The sequence below is a fragment of the Suncus etruscus genome, chromosome 4, assembly GCF_024139225.1.
Source record: "Suncus etruscus isolate mSunEtr1 chromosome 4, mSunEtr1.pri.cur, whole genome shotgun sequence".
NCBI classification, from domain to species: domain Eukaryota; kingdom Metazoa; phylum Chordata; class Mammalia; order Eulipotyphla; family Soricidae; genus Suncus; species Suncus etruscus.
Genome location: NC_064851.1, coordinates 79,016,635 through 79,034,701, shown reverse-complemented (window position 1 = coordinate 79,034,701; position 18,067 = coordinate 79,016,635). Strand labels below are relative to the sequence as shown.

Genomic DNA, 18,067 nt, shown 5'->3' with positions numbered 1-18,067 from the left:
TCATTGCAGCACTATTTACCATAGCAAGACTATGGAAACAACCAAGATGCCCTTCAACAGACGAATGGCTAAAGAAACTGTGGTACATATACACAATGGAATATTATGCAGCTGTCAGGAGAGATGAAGTCATGAAATTTTCCTATACATGGATGTACACGGAATCTATTATGCTGAGTGAAATAAGTCAGAGAGAGAGAGAAAATGCAGAATGGTCTCACTCATCTATGGGTTTTAAGAAAAATGAAAGACATTCTTGCAATAATAATTTTCAGACACAAAAGAGAAAAGAGCTGGAAGTTCCAGCTCACCTCAGGAAGCTCACCACAAATAGTGATGAGTTTAGTTAGAAAAATAACTACATTTTGAACTGTCCTAATAATGAGAATGTATGAGGGAAATGGAGAACCTGTTTAGAGTACAGGCGGGGGTTGGGTGGGGAGGAGGGAAACTTGGGACATTGGTGATGGGAACGTTGCACTGGTGATGGGGGGTGTTCTTTACATGACTGAAACCCAAACACAATCATGTATGTAATCAAGGTGTTTAAATAAAAAAAATGATCATTAAAAAATCAATCAATCAATCAATTTTTAAAAATATGATAATGACATTTCTGGATTTTACAATTCAAAAGTATCAAAATCAGGGTATTCAAAAGGTATTTGTAGATTCATATCTAAAACAGAAATATTCAAAATAGCAAAAAGACAGTAATAATCCAAATGTCCATCATTGAACAGAAAAACATAATGAGGTAAAAAAAACATTAAAAGTGCATTTTCTTTTCTTGCTTTTTCTTCCTCTTCCTTCTTTTCTTCTTGGGGTATATACTCAGCAGTGTGCAAAACTTGCTCCTGATAGTGCTAAGGAATCATGCAGTAGTACCAGGGCTTAAACTCAGGGCTCCTAAATGCAAAACATGTACTCCAAGTTCTATGTGCCATCTTCATGACCCAAGATAAACATATAAGTGAAATATTGATATTGAAAAAGAACATTCTGACAAATGTCACAACATAGATGAAAGTTGTCAAAATTATGTTAAATAAAATAAATCACTTAAATGAAAGAAAAAAACATGTAAAGTTGGACTGGAGTGATAGCACAGCGGTAGGGTGTTTGCCTTGTATGCAGCCATCCTAGGATGGACCTAGGTTTAACTCCGGCATCCCATATGGTCCCCTGAGCCTGCCAGGAGCGATTTATGAGCACAGAGCCAGCACAGTACCTGAGCACTGTTGGGTGTGACCCAAAAACAAACAAACATACAATCCTGTATAATTGTAATGTGAGGGCTAAGACGGGGATTAGTTTCAGTTTTCCAGAGAAAAAAATTCAGAATACTGGCTGCAAAACAATGTGGTAGAGTTAAAAACAAAACAAAACAATTTTAAAAGGAAGTATGGATTCAACAAGAACAGATCTATAATCAAAACATAAAATACCATCATGGAGAAGGCAAAAGAGAGGTTAGAGGTTGTCTTCTTTACTTGACTGATGGATAAACCAGAAAAGCCATAAATGATCTAGGATTAAAAATGACGTTCAAAGAGGAATTTAGATAAATATGGCAGAGTGAACATATGCATTGACTTTTGCTCCTTCTTGGAAACTCACCAACATATGAAACTGATTTTTGTAAACTGGGAAAATAGCCAAATAGTTAACAGATTTAGCAAATGTAGAAAGGCAACCTATACTTACCCAAACTACACAAATGAATTTAAATTTTATCTTGTAGAACCTCCAAAAGACTCAGAAACTACCAATACTTCTTTAAAAAGTAGTTAAGATATTATAAAAAACTATAGAACAAAATGTTTTAAAAGTAAATTATATTCCTGAATCCCCTTCACCTTTCCACACAGCCAGCAGACTGCTTTAATTTTATCTGAGAAGAGGACTGGAAGTTTGTTTTTTCTGCAAAGACAATTAGAGTCATTTCTGGGCCAGGGACACTTGGCACAGTTAACAGTGGGGTATAGACTGAAAGCTGAAAGCAGGAAGATCCAGTTCTACCAGCAGGAAGATGGTAGTCTATATATCCCAGTGGAAGTAGGGTGATCTTTATCAAAATAATATGACTAGCCTAAATTACAATAAAATGAAAAATAATAGTGAACAAAGGATATAGATTTGGCATTTCCACATTATTTTTAGTGTCCCTCACTTTAAAACATGGCTAATTAAATAAAAATCATTTAAAAATAAAATTTTAGGGGCTGGAGAGATAGCCTGGAGGTAAGACATTTGACTTGCGTCCAGAAGGATGGTGGTTTGAATCCCGGCATCCCATATGGTCTCCTGTGCCTGCCAGGGACGATTTCTGAACGAAGAGCCAGGAGTGACCCCTGAGCACTGCTGGGTGTGATCAAAAAACCAAAAAAATAAAATAAAATAAAATAAAATTTTAAATGTGCTTAATCAGGGCCTACTGAACATCAAGAAAAAAAGATGAAAAAAGGGCCGAAATAACACAGGGTTTAACATGAATAGAAAATATAAAAATACATAATTACTGGAGATAGAAGGGGACATACCTTGTGCTGTTCAGGGATTACTCCTGACTGCACTCAGAAATTACTCCTGAAAGTGCTCAGGAGACCAGATGGGACACCAGGTATGGGGGCCTTCAACTCGCTGGCTTCCTGGGGGCAATGGCTGCAGACTACTTCCAGCCATCTGTAGTTCGTGGTATTTGCCATGTTCATGCCCACCCTGGGACAGATGGGTTGGCAGCAAGGGGTGTCGCACAAGAAAGAAATAGACTGAGTCATGAGAGAAGGTGCAAAAACGTCCAGAGGGTTGAGCAGCCTCTAGGATCTAACTGTCTTCATCTAGCTTGCTGTTCTATTCTCTCTGCTTCTCCCCCTCAGCTGTTTTTATTAGCCAGAACTTATCATAAATCATCCAAGGGGCAGAGATGACATAAAAAAGAGTACCTGTGCAATTAACTCAGAAAATGTTAAAATTAAAAGTAATTTTACAGAAGACAACATGGGGCATCAAACCTGGGTCAGCTGCATGCAAAACAAATGCCCTGCCTGTTGTACTATTTCTCTAGCCCCAGATCTTCATGATTATTAATGATACTCATTAGTGAATTTGGTGATACATAGTTATGATCAGCTTTGCATATTCTGATGTCTCTAAGTAGTCTGATTGGAGGGGGAAGAAATCATAGAGGGACAAATTGGGGAGTTATTTAATTAAGATAAAAACATGAGCCTGATGTAAGACTGAAATGGATGTGATAAACATAAAAAACACAATATCTCTTTGAAAGAATCCAGAGGAGCCAAGGAGATAGTACAGTGGAAAGGATGCTTGCTTTGCATATAGCTGTCAAGGATTTGATCCCTGGGTACACTGAAAGGTCTATAGACCCCATCAGGAGATATCCTTGAATACAGAGCCAAGAGTAAACCCTAAGCACTATCCATTTGGCCTCCAAATAAACAAACAAAAAAAGAAAGAACCTGTAAACCAGGTAGGTAAGTGAAACAAGGAAAAGGAGAGAATCAAAAAGAGTCAAAAATAGCAGCACGAGGGATATATAGCACAATGGAATGGAATAAACATGACTTCCATGTAGGAAGCCCAGGTTTGAACCTCTGCACTACAAGGTCCTCCAGTCATGGTGAGGAGTGACTTGTGAACTCTAAGCAGAGTAGCTCCCAAGCACTAGTAGCTGTGGCTTCAAAACAAAAAAGTAACATCAATTTTTTTAAAGAAACCCTAATATTTTAAAAGTAATAAATATACTTTTACTGATAGTTTAATTAATCTGTTAAGATAGGGAAGCTTGAAACAAGAAATATTTCCTGGAGTTTTTTTTTGGGGTGGTGCGTACACAGTTGGCATTGTTTGGGCTTATTCCTGGCTCACTGCTCAGAGGTGACTCCTGGCCATCTTCAGGAAACCTTATGTGAAACCAGTGACTGAACCTAAACCTGGAATCACTGAACTATCCATCCAAACCCCAGACTCCCTGGATTTTTAAACAACTGGAGAAATGGTAGTGGTGCTAATGTAAATAAGGACTAAAAAGTAAGGGCATAAAAATATGATGGAAAATAACTATTTTAGATATAGCAAACAGCTGAAATAAAGATGAATCTAGAGATAAAAATCTGTTTTTTTTAAATCATGAATAAAGTGCAAAGATTTAATTAGGCCAGTCTAAATATGGAAAGGGGGATCTGAGATTCATGCCTTTTTCTTTTAGAGAGATTCACATCTATCCACTGTAGTGCCCCTAAACAAGTTGAGACAAAATTTTATATTAAGAATGACAGACATACTTTGATCCCCACCCAGAATCCAGAGACATGACAGAGAGATAGGAAAAGAGTATTTAAATATAAAGGATAGAATTCAGATTGTTGAAAACCACAAATATTTAGAAGGTCAATGAAGGAAGGAAAAAACCTTCTCTCATTGAGCTAAGTTAAAGGAAGTAATCACAGAAGGAAGGGGGAAAATGTGAGAAAATGGCAACAAAGCAGGCAGAGTGTGAACAAGTAGTTATTTAATATCTATGGTCTAATATGTAGAAATATGAGACAGGGCATCACTTTTTCTATCAAGTAGTTTGTGATCTCACTTTTGAAAAAAAGGCCAAGACAAAATATTGAAGATAGATGAAAGAACACTGGTGACAGATGTGTCAGCATTATATCCAATAAAATTGGCTTGCTTATATAGTAAGTATTACTGTTTTCTTGAGTATTTTCAAGCTTGTTATTCTAAGATAGATATATGATATAAATATACACACACATATGAGAACAACAGCTTAAAATAAAATCATCAGGCCAAAGCGAGAGCACAGTGGGAGGCCATTTACCTTGCACGTAGCTTACCCAGGAGCAACCAGGGTTTGATCCCCGGCATCCCATATGGTCCCCTGGCCTGCCAAGAAAGATTTCTCAGCATACAGCCAGGAGTAACTCCTGAGCACTGCCAGGTGTGGCCCCCAAACAAAAATAAACAAATAAAGCATCAAGTAATTCCAATGTTTAGAAATATTTTATTTTTATAATATACCACCTGTTATATGTTATTAGTCTGACTCAATGTCATTATGTAAAATCTAATTTCTAAGCCAATTTATTGATTACAGAATTAAAAATGGAGCACTATAGAATTTTTTATATTGAACTTGAATCCATTAAGTTTAAAACTTAATGAGGATGAAATAATTAAATAATTAGACTTTGAGTCATCTTTATAGTATGTCTTAAATATTCAGTTTATGAGAAAATACTATCAGCACCCTCAGATCAGTGGAATAGACTTGAGTATTCAGAGAATGTTCCCCAGACATACAATCAATTAATCTTTGATAAAGGGACAAGAAATGCAAAATGGAGCAAGGAAAGCATTTTCAACAAGTGGTGTTATGATCAGCCACATACAAAAATTGAACTCAGGGGGCCGGCGAGGTGGCACTAAAGGTAAGGTGTCTGCCTTGCAAGCGCTAGCCAAGGAAGGACCAGGGTTCGATCCCCCGGCGTCCCATATGGTCCCCCCAAGCCAGGCGCAATTTCTGAATGCTTAGCCAGGAGTAACCCCTGAGCATCAAACGGGTGTGGCCTGAAAAACCAAAAAAAAAAAAAAAAAATGAACTCAGACTTCCATCTAACACCATGCACAAAGGTCAAATCTAAATGGATTAAAGACCTTGATATCAGACCCCAAACCATAAGGTATATAGAATAACACGTACATAAGACACTCCATGATATTGAGACTAAAGGCATCTTCAGTGAGAAAACATCACTCTCCAAACAAGTGAAAGCAGAGATAAACAGCTGGGACTAAATTAAGCTAAGCAGCTTCTGCACCTCAAAGAAAATAATACCTAAGATACAAAAGCCATCCACAGAATGGGAGAAACTATTCACCCAATAACCATCAAATAAGGGGCTAATATCTAAGATATAGAAGTTATTGACAGAACTTACAAAAAACATCTAACCCCATCAAAAAATGGGGAGAAGAAATACCAAGCCAGAAAAGAATGGAGGGATATTACACAAAATAGCAATAAAATTTATGGTGAGCACATCATCATAAGTACTCTATCCAGTTAGATTTTAGGGAATTATAAAGAGCTTCATTCACAAGCAACAGCTTAAATACTCTATCCAGTTAGATTAAACTTTAGATTTATGGGAATTATACAAAGCTTCATTCGAAGCAACAGCTTAGGCAATTCATAGCCTTGACACTAGTTTTGTAAGAAGTGTTAAAGGACAAGGTAAACTTCTTTAAATGACAGGACAAACTTTCTAGCACTAGGGCATTCATTCATGGTGCATTCAGTTGTCCTTTACTAGATTAAGAAAGGTATATTTACTCCTAGTTTGCTAAGAAATATTTTACATTTTCAATGCTGAATTAAAATTTCATTTATTTTTTTAATTTTAATTTTTTAATTAAACATCATGGCTACAAGGTTGTTTGTAATAGTTTTCTTTTCCCACAGATAAATATGTACACAATTGCATTAGTCATACAACGCACAACATCCTGTACATTTCCAGCCACCAATGTCCCATTTCCCTCTCATTCCTAATGCCCTCTTCCCTTCTTGTCTGAAGCGTACGTTTCTCTGTCTCTCCCCCTCTCCTTTTTTAGACACATTGGTTTGCAGTACAGTGCTAATTATGACCCTAGTTTCCCTCCAATCCACCCACCTCCTCTGGGGACAGGTATTTTACTACTCTCTTTTGATATTGTGGTATGCTCTATTACTGATTGCAAGGTACCACGTGTATTACTTTATCCCCTCTCAGCACCCAGTTCAGGAGTGATAAGTTCCAACCATCACTGTTACCATGGACCATTCACTACCCTAACTGTATTCACCACTCTTTGTGGTAAACCTCTTACCATGGTCTGGTCCTCTTGATCCTTCTCTTTATAGTCTCTGAGTACTATTACCATATTTTTTTATACCCCACAAATGAGTGAGATTATTCTATGTCTATCTCTCTTCCTCTGACTCATTTCACTTAGCATACTAATCTTCATATCCAACCATGTATAAGCAAATTTTGACTTCATTTTTCCTAACAGCTGTGTAGTATTCCATTGGGTAGATTTCCCAGTTTCTTTAGCCACTCATCTGTTCTCGGGCACTTGGGTTGTTTCCAAATTCTATATTGGAAATAGTGCTGTAATGAACATAGAAATGGAGAGGGCTTTTCTACATGGCGTTTTTGGGTCCCTTGAATATATTCTTAGTAGTATTGCTAGATCACATGGTAGTTCAATTGCTAGCTTTCTAAAGAATATCCATATTGTTATCCAAAAAGCTTTCTAAAGAATATCCATATTGTTATCCAAAAAGGCTGGATCACCAACAGTGAATGAGTTCCTTTCTTCCCACATCCATGCCAGCACTGGTTGTACCTGTTTTCTGTAATGTGTGCCAATCTCTGTGGTGTGAGATAGTACCTTATTATTATTACTTTGTTTTGTTTTTATTTTTTTGGGGGGGGAGTCACATCCAGTGGCACTCAGGGGTTACTCCTGGCTCTGCACTCAGAAATTGCTCCTGGCTCTGGGGATCAAACCTGTGTCCGTCCATCCTGGGTTAGCTGCGTGCAAGGCAAACAACTTACTGCTGTGCTACCACTCCAGCCTTGGTACCTCATTTTTGTTTTGATTTGCATCCTCCTGATAATTAGTGATATGGAACACTTTTTGGTGTGCCTCTTGACCCTCTGTATTTCTTTTTTGAAGAAATGTCTGTTCATTTCTTCTCCCCATTTTTAGATGGGGTTAGATATTTTCTTCTTGTTAAGTTCTGTCAGTCTCTTTTATATATTAGATATTAGCTCCTTATCTGATGGGTATTGGGTAAATAGTTTCTCCCATTCGATACCAGACCTTTGTGTCTTAGTCATTATGTCCTTTGAAGTGTAGAAGTTTCTCAGTTTAATGTAGTCCCATTTGTTTATCTTTGCTTCCACTTGTTTGGACATGGTATTTCATCCTTGAAGATGCCTTTAGCTTCAATGTCAGGGAGTGTTCTGCCTATGTTTTCCTCTATGTACCATATGATTTTAGGTCTAATATCAAGGTCTTTAATCCATTCTTATTTGACCTTCATACATGGTGTTAGAGAGGTCTAAGTTCACATTTGTAAACATAGTTGACCAGTTTTTTCCCACACCACTTAAAGAAGCTTTCCTTGTTCCACTTTGTGTTTCTTGCTCCTTTATCAAAGATTAATTGGTCATATACCTATAGATCAGTCTCAATATTCAAGTTTATTACTCTGATCTGAGGGTCTGTCTTTATTCCAATACCATGCTGTTTTAATGACTGCTGTTTTATAGTACAAGTTAAGGCCATGGAAAGTGATGCTTCCCATCTTCTTTCCCCAAGGGAATGCTTTAGTTATTTGTGGATTTTAATGTTCCAAATGAATTTCAATAATGTTTAATCTACTTGTCTGAAGAATGTCATGGGTATCCTTAGAAGGCTTGCATTAAATCTGTACAATGCTTTTGGAAATATTGTCATTTTAATGATATTATTTCTCTCAAAACATGAGCAGGGTATATGTCTCCATTTCCTTGTATCCTCTTTTATTTCTTTAAGCTGTATTTTGTAGTTTTCTTTGTACAGGTCTTTCATCTCCTTTTTTAAATTGACTCTAAGGACTTGATTTTCTGCAGTACAACTGTGAATGGGATTTTTTAATGCCTTTTTCTTCTATTTAATTATTTGTATAAAGAGAAGCCATTGATTTTTGTTTATCAATTTTGTAGCCTGCCACTTTGCTATAAAAATGTATTGTTTTTAGATGCTGTGGTAAAGTTTTTAGAATTTTCTAAGTATAGTATCATATCATCTGAAAACAGTGAGAACTTGCCTTCTTCCATTCCTGTAGTGATGCTCTTGAATCTTTTACTTGCCTGATTGCTATGGCCAGTACTTCCAGTATTATACTGAATATAAGTGGTTAAAGGGGAAAATCTTGTCTCATGGCAGATCTTAGAAGAAAGGCTTTTAGTTTTTCCTTGCTGAGTATAATGCTTGCAATTGGCTTGTGGTTAATTGCCTTGACTATACTTAGAAAAGTTCCTTCAATTCCCATCTGGTTGAGTTTTTTTTTTTTTTTTTAATCTACCATGAATGGGTGTTGGACCTTGTCAAATGCTTGGTATGCATCTACTACAATGATCATATGGTTTTTATTTTTCCTTTTATTAATATGGTGTATTATATCTATAATGACTTGCATATATTAAAACATTGCATCTCTGGGATGAATCTTACTTGGTCATGGTGTATAACCTAGATGAGTTGTTGGATTCTATGTGCTAGTATTTTATTGAGGATCTCTGTATCTATGTTCAGTAAAATGTGGTATTTATGTCTGATTTTGGTATCAGGGTAATGTTAGCTCATAGAAACTATATGGAAGCATAGGTGCTAGGGCAGTGTTTAAGTCTTCCACTATTATTGTGTTGCTATTGACATATTTCTTTAAATCTATTAGCATATATATTTAGGTATGATTTTCTCCTGGTGTACACATCTCTTGATGATTAAGAAATTCCCATCTATCTCTTAATAACCTTTTAAAGCCTAAATCTGTATTATCTGATATTTAGTATGGCCACCCCAGCCTTTTTAAAGGAGTTGTTTGCTTGAAGGATTGTCCTACAACCTTTGACTTTAAGTCTGTGTTTCCTGTGACTACTTAGATGCATTTCTTACAGGAAGCAAAATGTTGAATTCAATTTTTGGATCCATTCTGCCACTGTGTCTCTTAATTGGTGTCACTGACATTGAGAGATTTGTGATAAATCTACTCTAAATCTTAGGGCCAGAGCAGTGGTGCAAGTGGTAGGACGTTTGCATTGCACATGCTAACCTAGAACAAACCACAGTTCGATTCCCCAGCGTCCCATGTGGTCCCCCAAGCCAGGAGCGATTTCTGAGTGCACAGCCAGGAATACCCCCTGAGCATCACCGGGTGTGGCCCTAAAAGCAAAAAATAAATAAATAAATAAAAATCTTGTTTGTTTCTTTGTATGCAATTACCCCTCCCATTTTAAGTTTTTGGGCCACACCTGGCAGTGCTCAAGGTACTATTCCTTGTTATGCACATAGAAATTATTCCTGGCATACTCAAAGGACCATATGAGATGCTGCAAATTTAACCCATATTGGCAACGTGCAAAGAAAAAACCCTACCTATTATACTATCACTTTGGTCCTGTAATTTTCCTTTCTGATTTTCCTGCTTTCAGTATTCTATCTATGGCTTTTATCATTGTGACTAAGATGTGTCTTGGAGTGCTTTATTTGGATTTCTTTTAGTTGGTGCCCAGGGTGTGGGTGCAAGCATTCTTCAGCTCTGCAAATTTCTCAGCAATGATGTCTTGATTATTGCTTCTTCATAGGGGTTTCCTTCTTGGCCCTCTGGAAACCCAATGATTCTTACATTGTTCCTGTTAAATTTATCCCAAATATCTATTGTTGTCACTTCATTTAATTTGAGGTTGTTTTTCATGTTCTGTTCATTTATCATAAAACACTTTTAGCAGTTTCTTCTGCTGAATGAAAGTATTATACCTTCAAAGATATAACATTTTACAACTAACTGATTCTGTCCTCAGCAATTGTTAACTCTGCTGATAAGCCTTGCCAGGGAGGTTTTCATTTCAACTACCATGGTTTTCAGCCCTGATATTGTTTGAAATTTTATCATTTCTGCTTAGTTATTCCCGACTGTGAGTGTTGCCTGTGTGTGTTTTTCCACTGTCCTGTCTCTGAAACCTATTGGGAGTGGGCCAAAAAGGGCCCAGAAAAATAGTTCTCCCAGAGAGCACTCTTTCTAACTAATGAACCCAACCACAACACGCAGAAAAAATCACACTACAAGCGTAACAATGGGGAAACCTCGCAGGCAAACACCATGCACAGAGAAAGAAGACAATAGCTCGGATGACCTAAAAAAATCCCAACCATCTGATTAACCTCTCGGATAAGGAGTTTAGAATAGCAATATGGAAGATGTTTGTAGAACTCAAAGAAAGCATACATCGATCTGAACATAACACAAAGACAGAAATCAGAAAACTCCAAACTGAAATAACAGATCTGAAAAACATGATAGCTCAAATGAAAAACTCAGAGGATGGCCTCGCCAGCCGGGTAACAGCAGGTGAGGACAGAATCAGTGTGCTGGAAGATGAGATGCAGAAAAACTCAACACAGCAGAAGAAATTGGAAAAGAACTTTAGGACAAACAATCAGGCAATGGAAAAAGTACTCAAGGAATGTGAACAGATGAAAATAGAAGTCTTTGATAAACTCAACAGAAACAACATAAGAATCATCGAAGTCCCAGAGGTCCAGGTAGGAGATCTCCAAGAAGAATCAACTGTCAAAGACATTATCAAAGAGATACTCCCAGAGTTAAAGACTACATGCAATCAAATCCCGCAGCCCAAAGAGTACCAGCTAAAAGAGACCCAAAGAAAAGCACCCCAAGACACATTCTCGTTACAATGACAAATCCCACAGATAGAGATAGAATACTGAAAGCAGCAAGATCAAAAAGGGAAATTACATTCAAAGGAGCATCCCTAAGACTTACAGCAGACATGTCACAAGAAATTCTCAAGGCTACAAGACAGTGGTGGAATATTGTGACAAGACAGAAGGAAATGAATGTCTCACCAAGAATACTGCACCCAGCCCGACTCACGTTCAGGTGTGAAGGAAGGATACATAGCTTCATGGATAAACAACAGCTCAGAAACTTTACAGATGAAAAACCAGCCTTAAAGGAAAAACTGAAAGGTCTATTTTAAGACAAGAGAGACCAACAAACACAGCAAACTTATCTACAAAGATGACATTAAATCCTATGATACTCATCTACCTCAATGTCAATGGACTAAATTCACCAATTAAAAGACACAGAGTGGCAAAATGGGTCAAAAAGATGAATCCAACCTTCTGCTGCCTACAAGAAACACACCTGAATAGTCAGAACAAACATAGACTCAAAATCAAAGGCTGGAGGAAAATCATCCAATCAAACAACACATTTAAAAAAGCTGGGGTGGCCATATTAATATCTGATGACACCAACTTTATATTCAAAAGAGTTGTAAGGGACAAAGATGGACACAATGTACTAATCAAGGGATATGTGCAACAGGAAGAAATCAGACTATTAAACATATATGCAACCAATGAGAGACCAGCAAATTATCTAATACAATTACTGACAAATCTGAAAGACATCAATAATAACACAATAATTGTGGGAGACCTCAACACGGCCCTGTCAACACTTGATAGGTCAACCAGACTGAATCCCAACAAAAACATCTAATCCCATTAAAAAATGGGGAGAAGAAATGACAGACACTTTGATAAAGAAATACAAATGGCCAAAAGGCACATGAAAAAATGCTCCTCATCACTGATCATTAGGGAGATGCAAATCAAAACAACGATGAGATACCATCTCACACCACAGCGATTGGCACACATCACAAAGAATGAGAACAATCGGTGTTGGCCGGGATATGGAGAAAAAGGAACTGTTATCCACTGCTGGTGGGAATGCTGTCTAGTCCAACCTCTATGGAAAGCGACATGGAGATTCCTCCAAAAACTGGAAATTGGGCTCCCTTTCGACCCAGCTATTCCACTCCTAGGGATATACCCTAAGACCACAAGAATACAACACAAAAACCCCTTCCTCACACCTATATTTATTGCAGCACTATTCACAATAGCCAGACTCTGGAAACAACCAAGATGCCCTTCAACAGATGAATGGCTAAAGAAACTGTGGTACATATACACAATGGAATATTATGCAGCCATCAGGAGAGATGAAGTCATGAAATTTTCCTATACATGGATGTACATGGAGTCTATCATGCTGAGTGAAATAAGTCAGAGGGTGAGAGAGAGACTCAGAATAGTCTCACTCATCTATGAGTTTTAAGAAAAATAAAAGTCAATTTTGCAACCATCCTCAGAGGCAATGAGAGGAGGGCTGGAACTTCCAGCTCACTCCATGAAGCTCACCACAAAGAGTGGTGAGTGCAGTTATAGAAATAACTACACTGAGAACTACCATAATCATGTGAATGAATGAGAGACCCGGAAAGCCTGTCTAGAATACAGGTGGGGGTGGGGTGGGATGGAGGGAGATTTGGGACATTGGTGGTGGGAATGTTTCACTGGTGAAGGAAGGTGTTCTTTACATGACTGAAACCTAATCACAATCATATTTGTAATCAAGATGTTTAAATAAAGAACAAAAATGCAAAAAAAAAAAAAGAAATTTTATCATTTCTACTGTCATCTACTCTTGAATCTTATGGGCTGTCTTTCCCATGACTTCTTTGAATTCTTTGAATAGCCTGAACATTTCCTCTTTAATGTCCTGAACAGAGAGGTTATGTAAGTGGCTGATATTAGTTGGGTCTGCAGAACTAGCATCTTCAGGTACAAGGTGGTGGGGTTCTGCATTGTTTTCCCATTGTGATCTTTGAAGTGATCTTTTTTATGTGTTCTGTTAAGGCTCCTTGGCTAGAAGAAATCCACGGAGAGTAGCCGAGCAACTGCACTCTTGTCTGGGCTGACGCATCTCAGTACAATTCAAAATCGTGATTTTTGGGTTCAAACTCTGCCCACAGCTGCTTTGATATCACACACCTCAATTCAATCAAAAATGGCATTTTCTAGTTCAGACTTTGCCCACAGCTGCTCTTGCTGGGCTCACGCACCTCAGTTTAATTTAAAATGGTACATTTTTTAGTATAAACTATGCCCATATCCCAGAGCTACTCCTCTTGGCTCATACCCATCAGTTCAATTCAAAATGGCACTTTAATATTTCATTTAAATAAATGTTTTGTCTAATAAGGTAGGGTTTCTTTTTATGTCCCTAAAAACTTGTTAATATAGGCACATAAGTAGTTCCTGTTTTATTTTCTAATATAAAGCCAACAGTTCTTTCTTAGGATAAAACACATACTTAAATCCTTATAAGCTTATTCAGATTTTTCCCTTATTGTGATTTTTTTTATTATTTTCTCCCTTAAAATCTTCTTAAGTTTCTTCACTTTTACTAAAGTTTATATTTGTAGGTTTATCTATTTCATGTAAGTATTAAAATGAATAGCATATAATAATCCATATTAAGTTTTAAGTTTATGTATATCTAAAAATAATTTAAAAAATTACTTTATCAACTTGTAAATAATTTGTAATTTTTTAGAATTTCAGGAGATTAGCACTATTCATCTATATGTTGAATGGTTAGTTTATGGTTCTTAAATGAACTCCATCTATATAATAAAGGTATTGAATATAGATATTGAGTGATTTTTTAAAAGAACTATATAACAAAGATGTATTTAAAAGAATATTAAGTTCTTTCCCTTCCCAACATATTCAACCATTTTAATAATTTATAACTTATAATTTAAAATAATTGGGCTGGAGAGATAGCACAGTGGTAGGGCATTTGCCTTGCATGAGGTCAACTGGGGAGGGACCCAGTTAGATTCCCAGCATCTTATATGGTCCCCCAGCCTGCTAGGAGCGATTGCAGAGCCAGGAGTAACCCCTGAGCATTGCTGGCTGTGGCCCAACAACCAACCAATTAATAAAGTTTGCAAAAATAAAATAATTAAATGTTACATTTAAAATATAAAGTCTCATCCATAACAAATACCAACCAAAATCACCTACCATGATCAGTCATAGTACAGTGGGTAGGGTGTTTGCATTGCATGTCAGCCAACCTGGGCTTGATCCTCGGCACTCCAAGTTGTCCCCTGAGCAATGCTGGGTATGGCCCAAACCTTAATAAAACCAGTGAAGACATACCCACTAATCTAGAGTGCTACAGCACTGAGTACTAGATGGCTTAGTCCCTCCAGGGTCAAGGAACTGTGCAGATCCCTTGGGAGAGAAAAATGCTTCTGCTGATGATAAAGATTTACAGTTACAGCCCAATGCTTGATATTCCTTTCATTTGTGGGTCACAAACACTTACAAGTATGTGTATACAATTACACATTTACATGTACTTTATTAGGAGGCCTATATCCAGTGGTGTTGAGTACTTACTCATGGCTCTGAGATCAGGGATCACTCCAGGCAAGGTTCGGGGAACAAACTGTAGTGGTATTTGAATTTTGAACCACAAGTTGATCACTTGCAAGGTGCTCTGGCTCCTTATATTCATTATATCCAGAGTATCCTAGTCCTAATCCATCTGAACACAACCATAAAAATTTTCTTTAGTATTCTTATATTTTTAATAGTTTTATAAGAAAAATAATGTATTTCAAGTTCAAGCAAGCATTTCCCAAATTTTCCAAAAGTAGTATAAAAATTGCACAAATGATATATCATAGTTGCTCTGGATCTAGGATCCTTAAAACCACTGAAAAGTATAATTTAAATGTGTAATTTACAAACCAGTGCCTTATACTACCAACACTGCAAGCTTCTTATGTTAGTGGGTGAAAGATCCTTAAAGACCCTCTCATAGCACTCAGTCTAATATACTACAACTAACAATACAATTTCTAATCCGATTCCTACTCTTGCTATTAGAGCACTACTAGAGTACTCTTTCACTCAGAAAAAGCTGTTCCCTACCCCAGGAGCAAATGATTATATGTATATATATGACTAAGTATAAATGCTATGTTTTAAGTGGTGAAGCTGTAGGGATTTCTAAAGATGCACAAAGCAATATTCCCACAATCCTAATTATAGTTCAATATTTACCTTTATTAAGGAATCAAGGTGATAGTAGGTATCACTGTTAAAGTAACTTTGACATTAAAAATATTTCTAGGACTAGAGATAGTCAGGGGTTAATACACACTAGCAGTTGTGATCCAAAACTCAAAAATTTTTTGTTTTTTATGTTTATCTGAGGAAAATCAGTGGTAAATACAAGTATAAATCAACTAATTCTTAGAGTAAAATCTGTAAGTACAGTTTGTGCACTTAATTAGTGTATTATTTAATTAAAACACCTCTAAGGTGACCCTTAATTCTATTATACAAACCCTTTTTTTGGGCTGCAAAAAGAGTATAGGGTTTAATGATCAAGTCTTGAATGTGCCAAACCTTAGATGGATCCATGACACCATATACAGTCTGGAATTAATGACAGGAATGATTCTTTTTTATTTGTGTTTGCTTTCCGTTTTTGGGCCACATTCAGTAATGCACAGAGGTTACTCCTGGCTTTGCACTCAGAAATCGCTCCTGGCTTGGAGGGACCATATGAGACACCAGGGGATTGAAACACGGTCTGTCCTAAGTTAGTGCTTGCAAGGCAAACGCCCTACCACTTGTGCCACTGCTCTGGCCCCAGAAGTGATCCTTAATACAGAGCCAGGAATACATCCTGAGCATGGCTGAGTATGAGCAAAACCAACCTTAAAAAAAAAAAAAAAAAAAAAAAAAGCTTCGTTCCAGGCGCTTGGCCGAGCAGGAAGCTGACAGAGCCTCGAGGCTGCCGAAGGGACCGTCGCCAGGGATGGCAGAGCGCGAGGATGGAGCCGGTGTCCGGGCTGTTCTCCTGGACGCTGAGCAGAGTCCTGCGGCTCTTGGGCCTCTCTGAGCGGGGAACAGCTCGGCCTCCCCGGATCATAGAAGAAAAGGCGCTAGAGGTTTATGATTTGATTCGTACTATTCGAGACCCAGAGAAGCCCAATACTTTAGAAGAATTGGAAGTGGTAACGGAAAGTTGTGTGGAGGTTCAGGAGATCAAAGAAAAAGATTATCTGGTTATTATAAGGTTCACGCCAACAGTACCTCATTGCTCTTTGGCGACTCTTATTGGACTGTGCTTAAGAGTAAAACTTCAGCGTTGTTTACCATTTAAACATAAGTTAGAAATCTTCATTTCTGAAGGAACTCACTCAACAGAGGAAGATATCAACAAACAAATGACAAAGAACGAGTGGCAGCTGCAATGGAGAACCCCAATTTAAGGGAAATCGTGGAACAGTGTATCCTTGAACCTGACTAATAGCTGTTTTAAGACCTACAAAACTGTTATTTGATTTGTTCTTTGTAAAATGTAAAAGACATGTTTAATACACAGGTGGTTTATACCTCAAAGCATTTTTTTTTAAAAAGACTGTTTGAAAACAAGAATTAAAAGTATTACCTACTTTATTCCATGTATAACATTCTCAGGATTTGTAACACTTAAATGATCAGAGAAAAATATTTTCTAGTTATTATGTGTAAGATTAGTTGCTATTTTTCTGATGCCCATTCTGATGCAAATACTTTTCATGTTAAATATTTACCATACCCCAGTATATTCAATTTAAATCATTGCTTTGGAAAATAAAGCAAAGTTGATTCTTATAAAAAAAAAAAACAAACCAAAAAACCTAAAAAACCTTTATTAACATGTTTTTTAAAGTAACAGATATACAGAGAATACAATGAAGCAACAAACACACACACACACACACAAAACACAACACAAATTTTTTTCTACTTCTAGATTACTCAGTCTTATTTCACTTTCTACTGTCTTTCCTTCTCTGAAAACACACATAATGGTTTATTGAGATCAAAAAGAAAAATGAGTACTCATATTAGGGTTATATGTAAGTACTTTCCTTTGGTGACTGTCCAGTCAGTATTATCAACTGGCAGGCAATATGAAGAAATAATCAGATCCCAGAAATAGAAAAATCTTTTAGTTCCAGTACCACTTACTCCTTATCATTATATTCCTTTTGAATTGGTACTGTTCTCTTGGATTTAGTGACGATTTAGTAATTAATGCCTTTTTTGGGCATTTTCCTTTCTTGCCAATTTACAGGCAGAATTGAATCTGCATGGTTCTAGTATGGAATAATGAATTGAGCTGGATGACTTGAAATCTTACCAATTTCTTGTGCTTGTAATGTTAGTTAAATCATCCATCTCCCCAGATTTGAAAAATATAAAAATTATAAAAATATACAGTGGTAGAGGTAGCAAGTGACAATAAACTTTATGATCT

The 18,067-nt window shown here is 37.0% G+C and overlaps 3 protein-coding genes across 4 annotated transcripts in view; 2 read left to right on the top strand and 1 right to left on the bottom strand.

Annotated features, from left to right (window-relative positions):
- SESN1 (sestrin 1) overlaps positions 1–18,067 on the top strand; it is a 595,113-nt gene that overhangs the window by 412,921 nt on the left and 164,125 nt on the right. The gene's annotated exons all lie outside the window — the stretch shown is intronic.
- The window catches only part of CEP57L1 (centrosomal protein 57 like 1), a 68,935-nt gene that overhangs the window by 34,474 nt on the left and 16,394 nt on the right, over positions 1–18,067 (bottom strand). The gene's annotated exons all lie outside the window — the stretch shown is intronic.
- LOC126005904 (cytosolic iron-sulfur assembly component 2A-like) lies at positions 16,535–17,178 on the top strand. The gene has a single exon (XM_049771226.1). The coding sequence runs from the start codon at positions 16,593–16,595 to the stop codon at positions 17,031–17,033; it is 441 nt and encodes a 146-aa protein (XP_049627183.1). The 5' UTR covers positions 16,535–16,592; the 3' UTR covers positions 17,034–17,178.